The sequence below is a fragment of the Cervus elaphus genome, chromosome 12, assembly GCF_910594005.1.
Source record: "Cervus elaphus chromosome 12, mCerEla1.1, whole genome shotgun sequence".
NCBI classification, from domain to species: Eukaryota; Metazoa; Chordata; class Mammalia; order Artiodactyla; family Cervidae; genus Cervus; species Cervus elaphus.
This window is the reverse complement of record NC_057826.1, coordinates 34,261,185-34,277,293: the sequence shown is the minus strand read 5'-3', so window position 1 is coordinate 34,277,293 and position 16,109 is coordinate 34,261,185. Positions and strand designations below refer to the sequence as shown.

Here is a 16,109-nt window from a genome sequence, read left to right as displayed (position 1 = left end):
CAAGCACAGAATGTTATAAAACAGAACATCCAAAGAACGAGAAAGAGCTCTTAGGAAATAAAAACATCGTCAACAGGAAAGTTGAAGAAACTCAGGAAGTAGAAGAAAATGAAAAGTACAGGAAAGAATGATAGTCTATTACTAGGAGATATGTGCTTCTGGAAGAAAGATCAGAGAGAACCAAGGAAAGTATATCAAAGAAATAATTCAAGAAAAAAATCTATACTTTATTTATAAAAGGCCTTAAATAATATCCAAAGATTCCTCTAAGCACTGGAAGTGGTGGCCTTGAGGATATAACAAATAGGGGCTTCTTGGGGGACTTCTTTTTATAACAAACCTCATATAACCTATGTGTTCTATAATTAAAACTCAATTTCAAAAAGACAAATTTTGGTCAAAAACCTTGATCTCTCTAGTCATAAGTGCCAAGATGGGACATGAAAAAACATACAGCAGTGAACCCATGGTCCTGGAAACTACTAGGCTCCTTGGAAAGTAACTAGCAAGGAGTCATGTCATTAGCAGTGAGGCAATTCCTGGGCATCCAGGGAGCGCAGCTGCTTAGAGTAAAGGAAACACATCAAAACCACACTCTAGGTGTGATACCTAAATTGATTGGGAGGTTATAAAATACTTGGTGATAAATTTACATTTTAAAGTAAATATTGGATAGCAACTCAAATTTATTGTCAGAAATCTTCCTAGTGGACACAGTTAGATAATAGAAAAAAAAATCCCTCCTGCTAATTAGTTAGTATTTAAAGAGGACTTGGTCTGTCTCTCCTTGGAAATAAACATCTAGCACTTAAAGCATTAAAAGAAGTGTCTACCAAGATTTAAAGAACAGATTACTTCAACTGTGACCTCTCATTTATGGCTTACATTTAATTTCAATCTAAGTAAATAAACTCAATCTAATAAAGATAGCCTATGAAAAACAGGTACTGAAAAACACAACCAGTTAGAAAATTGTAAGAAATAATGACTTCCTAAAGTATTAAGAGCTGGTTACATGGCAGTATTTTAAAATCAGGGAATTGGTACTTTCGTTACATTTCAAAAACATTGGAGGAAAATTTTCACTCCAAATGAAAATGAAACCAAACTTACCTTCCATAAGCTATTTCTCAGAAATCACAGTGAAAACACATAAATCTTCACATGAAAACTGTTTTTCAACTCTTGCACAAGCGTCCATCCAACCCAAGTATTTCCCTTAAGTAGTCTCAGCAGAAAAAACTAACCTGAGAATGATTTAATGGGACTTTCAATTCTGAAAAATCCAGCATCAAACACTATTTTATCCACTTCCTTTGGCATTACAGAGGCTGCTGCCTCAGCCTGTTCCTCCTGCTTAATTCTCTCTCTCATTGCATTTTTTATGGCAGCGAGGCGATTTCTAGCAGCAATTCTTCCACCGTCATCCTGTTTGGGTTTACTTGCTATACCTGAGACAACTTTTTTCTGTAAAGAGAAATTATAACATTTATTAAAGCTACTCATTACCATCTAAAGAATCTGCCTCCAAGGCAGAAGATCCAGGTTCGACCCCTGGGTTGGGAATATCTTCTGGAGAAAGGAACGGCTACCACTCCAGTATTCTTGCTTGGAGAATTCCATGGACAGAGGAGCCTGGCAGGCTAGTCCATGGGGTCACGAAAAGTTGGACATGACTGAGTGATTAATACTTTCACACTTACATTATTATTTTATAAGAAAAACAAATAAAGTATATGTAAAATATTTAACATGTTCAATATGTACTTATCAAGCTCCTAGTATGTGCTAACATGCTGGGATCAAAAGTTAAGGGACCAAGTTTCTGCTCTGAAGGAGCTCTCAGCCTCACAGTGGAAGAGCTAGATAAAGACACTGACAATAAATGTCATGTTAAAACTAAATTCAGAGGGCTGAATTTATGAATTAATCAACCTTCAGAGGCACCAAGAAAGGCTTCCAGGAAGTCACACCTGAGCTGAAATCAGAGACAGGTGAGCTATGAGATGGGGTAAGGGGAGGGCTAGGCAGAGAGAAGGGCATGTTTGCAAAATCAGAGGTGAAAAAGCAACAGAGGAGGTGGCATGAAGTGAGCACAGCTAATCAGAATCCTTTACATGTGGCCACTCACACAGAGGACAAAAGAATAGAGATTGCCGATGAGTTTTAAGCAGGAGGTTAGCATTATCAAACCTGCCTTTTAGAAAGGTCACTCACTCTGTGTCCAGCCTGGAGAACGGACTGGAGGGTTACAAGCCAGTTAGGAAGGAGACTACTGCAGTGATACTGGAAAAAGATGCTAGTAGTTAAGGTTAAGGAGGGGAAAAAATGGAAAAAAGTAAACAGATTCAAGAGATGTTTAAGAGGAAGAATTGAGAGGGCTTAGCAATCTTTTAGACATGCAAGGGTGAAATGGTGAAAAACAGAATGGATCACAGAAGATAACCAGGTTTCCATCTTGGAACCCTGGAGGGATGGTAACACCATTCTCTGGAACAGGGAAACATCAATGTGTGTGCAGATGATTTCAGTTTGGGATATATAGCTTATATATATCTTAATACTTTAAGTATCACTGTGTCAGCAGTAAGTGTAGTTTGAAATATAGATTTGGGAATCACTGCAGGGTAGGCACAACTGCACATGAAGAAAGTGGAAGGAGGGAAGAGAGCTGGAGTAGAAACTTGAGTATCAAACTTAAGGGACAAGTGGGAACAGAAACTTGCAAACATGACTGAAGAATGGATATAGAGGTAGGAGGAAGATCAGTAGAAAATAATTTCAAGAAAGAGGAAGTAGACTGTATTTAATAATGCAGAGGGACTAGATTTTATAATTAAGTGTCTAATAACTGCAGAACTAGTGGGTCAATAACCTTGGTTATAACTGTTCTAGAGGCCTGGAGATGGTGAAGCTGAATGGCAGTGTGCTGGAGTGGTAAATGGGAATGAAAATAGTAAAGACAGAGTACAGAGAACTTTGTGACTGGGAAGAAAGAAATGGGAATGAGAAAGGGAAGGTACAGATAACTAGAGGGAGATGTGGACCTCATAGGTTTAGCTGTTTTTGTTTTTTCTAACATAAACAAAGATAAGACACCTAAACATATCTAAAAACAGATGGAAAAAAGAGGGAAAGGTAGAAAGCAAGGCTAAGTGATGGAATGAGAAGTCAATAAATAGGAATCAGAAGGGAACGGTATCAAAGTATAGGTAAAAGATAAATCTTATTTGTTCCATAGCTTAACAGTAGCTTATAAGTAAAGCAGGAGGAGAGAGACTCCTGGTGATAAAATGCAGAATTACAAGGCTCTGCTATATTGCCGTATTGCTACAGCCATGATTTGCCTCTCTGGTGATACTGATGTTTCCAGGACTAAGTACTCAATAAGAAATATCCACAGTGGCTTCAAAATATTCAAGCATCCTTCATTGTTCAGTAGATTTAAAACTCATTTGTTTAATTTTGCCAGTGTCCTTAGAGTCCTTGTCATAACAATTAGCAAAATAATTTTATTAAAAGCTTTCTTTAATACTCTAACATCTTAAATTCCTAAGGAGTCAAAACAGTTTTATCTAGATTACACAGCATAATAAAGTACCAATCTAGAAGTCTAATTTTATAACCACAGGCATTTTTCTAAAATCTAAAAGGAAAACTGGAGGTTTAAGACGTGCTCATCTGAACCAATGAGTTTAAAACATTACTAGAAGGCTTCCCTTGGAGAAGGCAATGGCAACCCACTCCAGTATTCTTGCCTGGAGAATCCCAGGGACGGGGGAGCCTGGTGGGCTGCCGTCTACGGGGTCGCACAGAGTCGGACACGACTGAAGCGACTTAGCAGCAGCAGCAGGTTTCCCTGGGGCTCAGTGGTAAAGAATCCGCCTGCCAACGGAGGAGACACAGGTTCGACCTCTGATCCGGGAAGATCCCACATGCCATGGAGCAACTATGCTTGTGCGCCACAACTACTGAGCCTGTGCTCTAGAGCCTGGAAGCCACCACTACTGAGACCATGTGCTGTAACTATTGAAGCCCACCCACATACCCTAGAGCCTGTGCTCTGCAACAGGAGAAACCTTCACACTGCAACTAGAGTAGTGCCCCACTCACCACAACTAGAGAAAAGTTCACACAGCAATGAAGACCCAATACAGCCAAATAAATAAACGTTACTAGGGAAAAAATCTACAAATGTATAACATTGGGATCTATCATGATAAAGTGAATTTCACAGAGAAAAGTAATAGGAAATGTTACAAAATAAAATGTAGGGAAAAAGACAGACATTCTAAAGAGTCATTGCTCCTCTTTTCTATTTAATATTCTTTCATTTTGAAATATATCACTCAAAAGAGACACACAATCCAGTGTACTGGATAAAAACAGGGATTCTGGAATGAGCAAGTCTGGCCTGAAACCTAGCTCCACCTTGGGCAAGTAACTTAATCTATTCTGGGCCTCACATCCCAGATAACAGTACCACCTCAATAGGACTGTTGAGGATTAAATGAGTTAAAACATGTTAAGTACCTGGAACAACATCTGGCACATACTAAATAAGCATTATATAAATAATTTACTTCTACTATGTATAAACACAATTTAAAGAATAAAACACACACACACATACCCACTATTGAGCACCTCAGAAGCTCTCGGGGTGCCCCAATTCCATCACAGCCCCTATCATTGCTCCCTCCAGAAATAATCATCATGAATTTTGTGTTGTTCATTTCCTTATTCTTTCTTCAAAGACAATCATGACATTGTAAGCAATATATGAAACTTATTTTATAAAATGATAAAAAAAATCTGAAGCTAAATGTTTTTGAAGCTAGAAAATAAAAATTCTTTAGAGTAGAAGAGTCTATATTAGAAACCCACAGACTTACCCGAAAAACTTTTTTGCTTGTATTGTTATTGTTTTGCCATTCAGATTCCTCAAGTTTGGTCAGATTGCTAAATTTTTGGTTTACGTCTTCTATCTGTTAATAAAGCACAAGTTTATCAGATCAATGAAAAACCACATTAAAATTACAAACTAATAAATCAAAGCTTCAAAAAAATTGAGAATGGCAACATAAAATTAGACTAAGTCATTCTCAATTCAGTATTCAAGTAAAAAACTCTTATGGTAAAATTTTTTATTATTCTTTTTTGTCTTATAAACCTCTAAAATCTACACAATGGATGTCATATATGAATAACTCTCCTAAATTACTTTTTGATCACTAAAATGCTAAGAGAGATATCCTAAATGTTTTTATTTCCTAAATTACACAATCTGAACACAATCTATCTCTCTCTTTTTTACAGTTTATTTATCCATTCTTTTACTGAAGGACATCTTGGCTGCTTCCAAGTTTTGGCAATTATGAATAAAGACGTTATAAACATCTGTGTACACGTTTTTGTGTAGACATATGTTTTCAATCATTTGGGTAAACACCAAGAACTGAGATTGCTGGATTACATGATAAGAGCATATCTAGTTCTTTGAGAAACTGCCAAACTGTCTTCTAAAGTAGCTGTACCATTTTGCATTCCCACCAGCAATGAATTAGAGTTCCTGATGCCTGCCATGCTCACCAGCATTTGGTGCTGTCAGTGGTTTGGATTTTTGCCATTCTAATAGGCGTGCAGTGGCACCTCATAGTAGTTTTAATTGGCAATTCCTTAGTGATCTATGACGTTGAGCTTTATCTTTTCAAATGATTACTTGCCATCTGTATAACTTCTTTGGCAAGGTGTCTGCTCAGGTCTTTTCTCCACTTTAAAACCATTTTAAAGGTGGTTTTAAGGGTTCTTTGTTTATTTTGATATTTGTATCAAATATCAGATATATCATTTGCAAATTATTTTTCTTCTAGTCTGTGGTTTGCTTTCTCATTCTCTTCATACAATCTCACTTTTAAAAAATTCAAAGTAATATCCCCATCCTTTTGATATTTCCAATCTCTTTCAAAGAGGTACCCACTGTCAACAGTTTGGTAAATTTGCTTCAAGTACCCTTACTATGTATTTATATTCATAAGTACTCTCAACCTCTCTCTCTCAAAAAAAGATTTAAATGTCAAAATGACTCAGGGTTACCTTTATGATTACTGATTTTCAACAAGGTGCCACTGCAGTTCAATGAGGAAAAGACAGTCTTTTCAAGAAACAGTACTGGGAAAATTTTATATCCTCAGGAAAAAAGATGAATTTAGACTTTTACCTACACCATACACACACCAAAAATTCCAAATGGCTCACAGACCTAGCTGTAAGAGCTAAAACTATAACACTTTTAGAAAAAAACCTAAGAGAAAAACTTTGTGATTTGTGGTTAAGTAAAAAGAGTTCTTAGATATGATCCCAACATAAAAGAAAATTGATAAATTGAACTTCATCAAAATTAAAAATATCTGCACTTCAAAAGAAATTTTTTAGAAAATTACAAGCCACAAATTGAGAGAAAATATTTACAAATAATACTTATGATAAAGGACTTGTGCCCATGATATATTGAAAACACTTACCACTCCATAATAAAGGCAAACCAATGTAAAAATGGGCAAAATATTTCACCAGATATTTTACCCCCAAAATTATGAACAGCTAATAAGCACATGAAAAGATGCTTAACATCATTATCGTTAGGGAAACACAAATCAAAACTATTACATGACGAGATACTTCTCACCCACTAGGATGGTTATTCTAGAAATGACAGACAATAACAAGTATGAATATGGTAAAAAAGGAACACACCAACTGCTGGTAAGAAAAATGCTGTAATCACTTTGGGAAATAGTGTGGCAGTTTCTTTAAAAGTTAAACATAAATTTACTATATGATCCAGCAATATTCCACATATCTACCCGAGAGAAATAAAAACATAAATCCACACAATATATGAATATTCATAGATGACTTCATAATCACCAAAGAGTGGAAACAATCTAAACATCCATCAGTTGGTTAAAGTTCAGATACAATCTACAACATGGATGAACCTCAAAAACATCATGCTAAGTGAAAAAAGTCACATACAAAAGATCAGGTACTGTATTAGTCTACTTAATATGAAATATTCACAAAAGGCAAATCTACAAAGACAGCAAGGTTAGTGGTTGCTTGGGGACTAGGAGTGGGAACGTGGATTGATTTGCAGATAGGCAAAGAGAACCTTTCTTTGGTGATAAAAGTATTCTTGGGAATTCCCTGGTGGTCCAATGGTTAGGACCCAGTGCTTTCACTGCTGGGACCTGGGTTCAATCCCTGTATAGGGGTCTAAGATCCCACATGCTAAGTGGTAAGGCCAAATAAAAAATGTTTAAATAATAAAAATGTTCTAAATTTGGATCTTGGTGATATTTGTACAACTCTGTAAATTTATTGAAAATCACTGAACTGAACACTTGAAATGGGCTAATTTTATGATATGTAGATTATACTTCAATATAACTCAAAAAAAAAAAAAAGTCCCAACAGCCAATTGGTTGAAGAGGCTCCCAATGGTCAAAGCTAAGAAATGAGCATCAGTAAAGATGGTAACTATAAACAATGAAAACACATCCAATATCTTTAAATCTATAAATTAATAACAATACTAGGAAATGCAAAATTAATTGATCATCACTGAAGTATACTAGTGAACCAACTCATCAATGTGAAAACTGTCAAATACATAAAAACTGGTCACAAAGTAATGCTTACAGTATGACTACATAAACACTATTCACAGGACTCCCCTGGAGGTCCAGCAGTTAGGACTTCGCCTTCCAATGCAGGGGGTGTGGGTTTGATCCCTGGTCTGGGAGCTTAGATTCCACATACCTCATAGCCAAAAAACCAAAACATAAAACAGAAGCAATACTTTAATAAATTCAAAAAAGACTTTAAAAACGGCCCACATTAAAAAAAAAAATTCTTAGAAAAAAAAAGAACAAAATACTATTCACATCTGAGTCATATAGTTATTGAAACAATTATGTTCCTTTACTCATTTTTTCTCCAGACTTGTGTTTTAATATTTATTATTTATTTATTTGGCTGCACTGCCTCTCAGCTGCAGCACACAGGATCTTCGCTGCAGCAAGCAGATTTTTAGCTGTGGCATGCAAACACCTAGTTGCAGCATGAGAGATGCAGCTCCCCAATCGGGGACCGAACCTGGGCCCCCTGCATTGGAGCACAGAGTCCCAGCCACCGGACCACCAGGAAGTCCTCTTGTTTTGCTTTTTACTTGCTTAGTTGTTCATGTATGATATTTATCATTGATTCATTCTAAACTCTGCACAGTAAGTATAAATCTCTTCTTAATGCAATTTAAAAAACAAATCAGGTATTTTACTCAGTTTCACTTTCCAGAATCAGGTATGGCAGAGCCTGAGACCCCCTGCTCTGCTTGGAACTGCTACTTCCTAAGCTTGCTGCACACATTGTTGGCTTCCCCCGGCCTCAATTCTCTTGGTCTCTTTCTGGGGATCAAACTCATCTTCTCCCCCATTCTTGGTTCACTCCCTCATTTTTGTGAGATACTTGCTCATTTCAGTTCAGTTCAGTCACTCAGTCGTGTCCAACTCTTTGCGACCCCATGAATCACAGCACGCCAGGCCTCCCTGTCCATCACCAGCTCCTGGAGTTTACTCAAACCCATGCCCATCGAGTCGGTGATGCCATCCAACCATCTCATCCTCTGTTGTCCCCTTCTCCTCCTGCCCTCAATCTTTCCCAGAATCAGGGTCTTTTCTAATGAGTCAACTCTTCGCATGAGGTGGCCAAAGTATTGGAGTTTCAGCTTCAGCATCAGTCCTTCCAATGAACACCCAGGACTGATCTCCTTTAGGATGGACTGGTTGGATCTCCTTGCAGTCCAAGGGACTCTCAAGAGTCTTCTCCAATACCACAGTTCAAGGCATCAATTTTTCGGCGCTCAGCTTTCTTTATAGTCTAACTCTCACATCCATACATGACCACATTCTTATTTAGCTTCCTGAAAAAGAGTTCTTCGGAGGTAGTATCTGAGACTGTTGTGCTTGGAGAATGCCCATCCACTTGATTGGTTGGCTACAGAACTCCAGGTTGGAAAATTATCTCCCTTAGAATTTTGAGGGCATTGTTTTCCCAGTTTTATATGTTGCAGTTGAGAAATCCAAAGCTATTCTGATCTTTGACCCTTTATATGAAACTTGTTTTCTCTCTGGAAGCTTCTAGAGTTTTCTCTTCATCACAAGAGTTATACAGTTACACTTAATGAAGTACACTGGTGTGGGTCTATTCTGATTCACAGTGTCGGGCACTCAGTAGGCGCCTTCAATCTGGAATTCATGTCTTCCAGTTCCACTTTATTGATTTCCCATTTTTTCTGTACTCTTTTTCTGGAATCCCTATTATTTGGATACTATACTTCCTAGATTGGTCCACTTCCTCCATCCAAATACCTTTCTTATGTTTTTCTTGGCTTCTTTCTTTCAGGTTTGAGGCTTTCTTGAAATGTTTAATAGTTATTGGCTGTAGGTTCTTGAAATGGTGTTTTATATACTTATTTCTAAAACATGCCCAAGAAGCTGGAAACTGTCATCTCCTCCCATGCCTTTACTAATCTTCCTAGTGATTCCCACTCTCATAGCACTTTTTACATTAGATTGGAATTCCTCTGGGGCAGAAAATGTGCCTTATTTTATCAACTCCTAGTACAATGTCTAGCACACAAAGGAACTCAGTAACTGCTAGATGAACTCAACTGCTAAAGACTAGATTTCATTCTCTCACATGTAGAATCATTATAGATTATTCAACAGTTGAATATAACTCAATTTCCAACCCAAATAGAAAACACTGATTATATGAGGGAGAAGAAATTGGTCATCACATTTTGACAGCACTTTACAGTTTATAAAGGTACTAACATCTCATTTATTAGGTTGGTGCAAAAGTGTGGCTTCAGACTGTGAATTTTAAATCATTATAACTAGCTCAAACACATCTTTATTAATCAAAATAGGAATCATTACAATCAACACATTTTTGCCAATAAGAAATAAGTTTGCTTATTCCTGTAGCATAAAAATATGTGCTTTGGGATTTGATGAACACTTGGAACGCATTTTTTGTATCCTGCTGATTGTGAAAGTGTTGAGATGCTTGAAGAAGTAGTAGTTGGTTGGCAAGAGGTTGGGTGAATATGGTTGTTGTTGTTTAGTTGCTAGGTCACGTCCCACTCTCTGCAACCCCATGGACTGCAGAACACCAGGCTTCTCTGTCTTTCACCATCTCTCTGAGCTTGCTCAAACTCATGTTGAGTCGGTGATGCCATCCAACCATCTCCATCCTCTATTCTCCCCTTCTCCTCCTGCCTTCAATCTTTCCCAGCATCAGGGTCTTTTCTAATAAGTCAGCTCTTTGGCCACCTTTCTAATAAGGTGGCCAAAGTATTGGAGTTTCAGCTTCAGCATCAGTCCTTCCAATGAATATTCAGTGTTGATTTCCTTTAGAATTGACTGGTTTGATCTTCTTGCTGTCCAAGGGACTCTCAAAAGTCTTCTCTAGTACCACAATTTGAAATTCTTCAACATTCAGCCTTCTTTATGGTTCAACTCTCACATCCGTAGATGACTACAAAGTCAGGCAAATGTGGTGGATGAGGCAAAACTCCATAGTCCAATTCGTTCAACTTTTGAAGCACTGGTTGTGCAATGTATGGTCGGGCATTGTGGAGAAGAACTGGGCCCTTTCTGTTAACCAATGACAGCTGCAGGCATTGCAGTTTTTGGTGCATCTCATCAATTTGCTGAGCATACTTCTCAGATGTAATGGTTTCACCAGGATTCAGAAAGCTGTAGTGGATCAGACCAGCAGCAGACCACCAAACAGTGACCATGTGCGAGTTTGGCTTTGGGAAGTGCTTTGGAACTTCTTGGTCCAACCACTGAGCTGGTCATCACCAGTTGTATAAAATCCACTTTTGGTTGCATGTCACAGTCTGGTTGAGAAATGGTTCATCATTGCATAGAATTCTAAGAGAACACAACACTTCAAAACGATGATATTTTTTATTTGTGGTAAGCTATTGAGGTACCCACTTACTGAGCTTTTTCACCTTTCCAATATGCTTCAAATGCCAAACAACCAGAGAACGGTCATCATTGAGTTCTTTAGCAACTTCTCCTGTAGTTGTAAGAGAATCAGCTTTGATGATTGCTCTCATTTGGTTCTTGTCAACTTCCAATGGCTGGCCACTGTGCTCCTCATCTTCAAGGCTCTGTCTCCTTTGCAAAACTTCTTGAACCACCACTGCACTGTACATTCATTAGGAGTTCCTGGGGCCAAACGCATTGTTGATGTTGCAAGTTGTCTCCACTGCTTTATGACCCATTTTGAATTTGAATAAAAAATAAATCACTCAAATTCACTTTTTGTCAAACATCATCTCCATAGTCAAAAATAAATATAAAATAAACAGCAAGTAATAAGTCAGGAAAAAACATAAAGTGAGAAATCTGCATTAAAAATGATGTATATTAAAAAAAAATGATGTATAACTTAATCATATTTATTAAGAATATATTCCGATATCAAACAGCAAATTTCAACAATGGAAAAACCACAATTACGTTTGCACCAACCCAATAATATTACAGGTACATAAGAAGCTACTTTTCTTTTTTCTTAACTTTATTTATTTTTGGCTGTGCTGGATCCTCGTTGCCACACAGGTTTTTCTCTAGTTGTGGCAAGCAGAGACTACTCTCTAGTTGTGGTGTGCAGGCTTCTCATTGCAGTGGCTTCTCTTGTTGAGGTTCATGGGCTCTAAGGCAGAACAGCTTCAGAAGTTGGGGCACGTGGGCTCAGTAGTTGGGGCTCCCAGGCCCTAGAGCACAGGCTCAATAGTTGTGGCACATGGGCTTAGTTGCTCCAAGGCATGTGGGATCTCCCAGCTCAGGGATTGAATCCGTGTCTCCTACATTGGCAGGTGGATACTTAACCACTGAGCCACCAGGTTAGTCCTAGAAGCTACTACTAACCCTTTTATATTACTGTTAGGGGCTTCTCCAGTGGCTCAGTGGTAAAAAAATCTGCCTGCAATGCAGGAGCTGTAGGAGACTCGGGTTTGATTCTTGGGTCAACAAGATCCTCCAGAGGAGGAAATGGCAACCCACTCCAGTATTCTTGCCTGGGAAATACCATGGACAGAGGAGCCTGGCAGGCTACAGTTCATGGGGTTGCAAAGAGTCAGACATGACTTAGCAACTGAGCACATATTACTGTTAACTCATAAAAAAAAAAGAAAGACTCAAAGTTAATATATTCAAAATATTTGACCACACACCTGAAAATTAACCATATCCCAAAATCCATCCAGATCTGTACAAGTAGTCTCCTTTTCACCGCGTTTATATTCACAATTGTCCACAAGTCCTTCAAATTGTTTAAACCTTTCTTTCATAAGGAGTCTTGTTTGACCAACTGCTGTGCGAATAAGATCTTTAGCTAGAGGAAATACAAGGTTTTTAAAAGTTAAAGGACAAAACAAGATCTTTATTGCAATCCAACCAGCTGAGAAGGTGACCTCATTCCAAATATCCTACAGTTAAAAAATAAAATTCTCACTTTATAGCAAAACAAAAAGTATCTACTACAAAGCTTTGTCATACAAATACACAGCATTTACTATCTATTTCAATTCCTGCTAAAAATTAGCAATATACATTCTCATACTCAACAGCCACACAGCAAAGCGTTCTACCTCTCCTTGTATTTTATAAGAATTTAACCTTAAACAACTTACATCAATATCTTAAACAACATCAATATCTAAGGACTTTGAGCTGGCAGCACACAAATGACTTTTTTTTCCAAACAGCTTTCCTGAATAGGCAAGATTATGGAATTTTTCAGAAAATTTGATCCATATTGATTTGAGTAATCTTCATTCAAAAAAATTTTTGTATAATTAAGCAATATCAGACATAGTTGCCATTCATGGAATCACAGTAAAAAACATTTAATAATAAAATTGGCAAATGTCTAACTCTTAGGAATGATAGTCAATAATCTACTTACATCTTTTACATTAGGTACCATTTTAGCACAGAGATATTAGTGAACATACATGTCATATGAAAAATTCTTGCTATTTTGAATAACAATGAAACTATAAAGTTGGACAACACTAGATTTTTATATTTCAGGTAAATGCAACCATATTAAAATAAACAAAGCTAAGACATTAAAAAAATATAAGTGTTCCCTCACCATCATCTGGAATGTCCAAGTCAAGTTTTCTGTCCCACTCAAGGCAGTGTGAAGTTAACTTTTCAGTTTCTGACCGGAGAATATTTCTACAATGATGACATACATTAGCATTATGACACTTACACAACATTGATTTCCCAGAGCTGATGCTTAGCTGTTTTATGAACTGCAATATATTAAAATCCATGAATACACATTGATATTCTATGTCCATCCTTCTACACCTAAAACTTAAGTGGATGGTTAATGCTAAGAGCCCATTTTTCAAGCTAATATTTCCAGTTATTTCTGTTCTTATTTTCAAATGCTGAGAAGAAAGAATTAGACATTCCTTAGTTCTGCTCTTAGTTATTTTCCATGGAACTATGACCAACCCAATTGCCAAGAGTGAATAAGATGAAGCTAAAAGCTGTTAAGTCTCAAATTACAGTGATAAGGCCTTACAGATTCTACTTGGCTTTGCTTATCCAAAGACAGTGGCATTCTCAAGTGGGGTCAATTTTTCCTACCAGGCAGCATTTGGCACTCTCTAGAATCCTTTTTGATAATCATGAACTAGAGGAGTGCTGCTGGCCAGGGATGCTACAAAACAACCTATAATGCAGAAGACCCCACAACAGGAATTAGGCAGCCTAAAATGTCAATAGCGCCAACGTTAAGAAACCCTGGCTTAAGGTAAACTTAGTATGCTTCTTTACAAAAACATCTGAGCAGGAAAACTGAGGAGAGTTTTTCTTAGAAGACAAACTTAGCTGTTTAAATAAATGGCAACAGAGAACAGCTTAATTAATGAGAGAGGAGACCTGACTTAGATCTGACATTATTTAGTTGGGTAAATTGCTTATCATCTCAATGTTTCAGCTGAACAACACAATAGACTAGTTAACCTCTAAAAGACCTTACAATACCAAAACATTATACTCTAAAAACAACTGAAGTGGTTCCCAAACATATAAAAAGATACTCATTCATGAGAGAAAGAATGACTATTAAAACAACAGGAAAGGGAGTTGCCTGGGGTCTCAGTGCTTAAGACTGACGGTTTGATCCCTGGTCAGGGAACTAAGATCTCATGCCAAAAAAAGGAAAATAAATAAAAAATAAATAAAACTAGAGTAAGATAATATTTTTATTTATTTGATTGGTAAAGTTCAAAAATTGTTAATATTGTATTGGAAATGGTATGGGAATTTTCTTGCTATATTCATCGAAAAATTGTAGAATAATTTTCTGTATAATGTGGAATATAAAGGCCTTTCTCAAAATGCACGCCTCTGATATGTTTCCAAGGCATTTAGGTGACATGTTTAAGTTCCCCAAACAGGAACTTAATTTTCAATTCAGAGTTAGAGAAACATAATCCTCTCTCATGAGTTGATGGGACACTGAGCCTCCTATCCATTTTTTTTTTAAAAATAAACTGTAATTTGGTTCTTTGGGGGGTGGGGAGGTATGAGAAAGTAGGAACTCTCATACCATGCTGGAGGGAATGCAAACTGAGGTCCTCGTATATTTGCACATGAGAGAACTGAAATATATACAAGGTTGTTCTTTGCAGCCTTGATTATAATAGTACTAGATTGAACCCAATGTAAATAATCAGCAACAGGGACTTATTTAATAAATTATGGTATATCCACATTATTGGATACTATGTGACCTTTAGAAAACACACACTCAAAAAAAAAAAAAAGGAAAACACACACTCTAAGTAACATGAGAAAGCTCTTTAAGTACTGAAATGGAATGTCTGTTACAGTTAACAATACATGAAACAAAACAGCATGCTATTGTTTATATTACAAAAAAGAAAAAATGTTTGTTATTCTACATATGCATTATCTAACTCTGGAAGTATTCACAAGAAATGAACAACACTTGCCTCTGTGGAAGGTTCGAACTATCCCCTGTGAGACAGATTTGGGAAAAAGACTTCTCACTTGTATCTTTTACTACCTTTTGAACTGGGAACTAGTTAGTGAAAAAAAAATTATTAAAATTTAAAAGATAAATGAAAATCACCGGAATTCAGTTTCCCCCAATTCATCTATTACATTCAGGCTAAAAATAGTTTAATCTTGGTTTTAATTGTCTACACGTGAATACGAAATTCTTATACTTGGAACAAATGGACAAACCTGAAATATGGCACATCATGTTGTGGCTGAGATAACTGATCTTCATTTACTTCAAGTGATGGGACTTCTTCTTTTACTGAAAGGCTATTTGAATTTTCATTAGTAGTTTCATTTTTATTTGAGACATGTTCTATAGATTAAAGAAAATATTACATATAAATTTCAAAGCAGCCACTCACAAAATGATGTTCCCCATAAGACAAATCTGTTTAAATCTTACAATTTTTTCAATGTGAATTTTCAAATTTTATCTCTTACTTAAAGATTCCATTCACCACATATCTCTAAAGTGCCTCCCAATATTCATCTCTTCAAACTCACATTTATTTTCTCAGTCTGTACTCCTCATTCCAACTCTCTCTCTCTCTCCAGATATTTTCCCCCATGTCTGCCCATCTTTCCTGACCCTGAGATCACATTCCTGGGTTATATGTTGAAAAGGGCTAATAAACCTGATAAATCACAATTCAGAAAAGCAAGTAAAAAATTAATTAAAATTCAATACCTTTACTCCAAACTGTTAGAGAACCCAAAGGACACTGTGATTTACTTGAATCTTGAGGTACTGCTTTGGCAGAGAAAGTTTTACATTTTTGTGCCAAGATTTCTTTTGTTGCTTCAGTCTTATCACTAAAAACAATAGTAAAAATATACTTCTTAAAACATGACCCTCATGTGAAAAGATTTCAAAATGATGTTGCTTTTTAAAAATCTGGGATTAAATAG

At 36.7% G+C, this 16,109-nt stretch overlaps 1 protein-coding gene across 3 annotated transcripts in view; it reads right to left on the bottom strand.

Annotated features, from left to right (window-relative positions):
• Positions 1-16,109, bottom strand: part of DLGAP5 (DLG associated protein 5) — a 45,363-nt gene that overhangs the window by 8,736 nt on the left and 20,518 nt on the right. For all 3 annotated transcript variants that reach the window (XM_043919590.1, XM_043919591.1, XM_043919592.1), the window contains 6 exons: positions 15,889-16,013; positions 15,384-15,513; positions 13,246-13,331; positions 12,320-12,480; positions 4,896-4,988; positions 1,248-1,467 (listed from right to left, as the gene is read on the bottom strand). In XM_043919590.1, the coding sequence (XP_043775525.1) occupies positions 1,248-1,467; positions 4,896-4,988; positions 12,320-12,480; positions 13,246-13,331; positions 15,384-15,513; positions 15,889-16,013 (815 nt within the window). The remainder of the gene's footprint in view (positions 1-1,247; positions 1,468-4,895; positions 4,989-12,319; positions 12,481-13,245; positions 13,332-15,383; positions 15,514-15,888; positions 16,014-16,109) is intronic.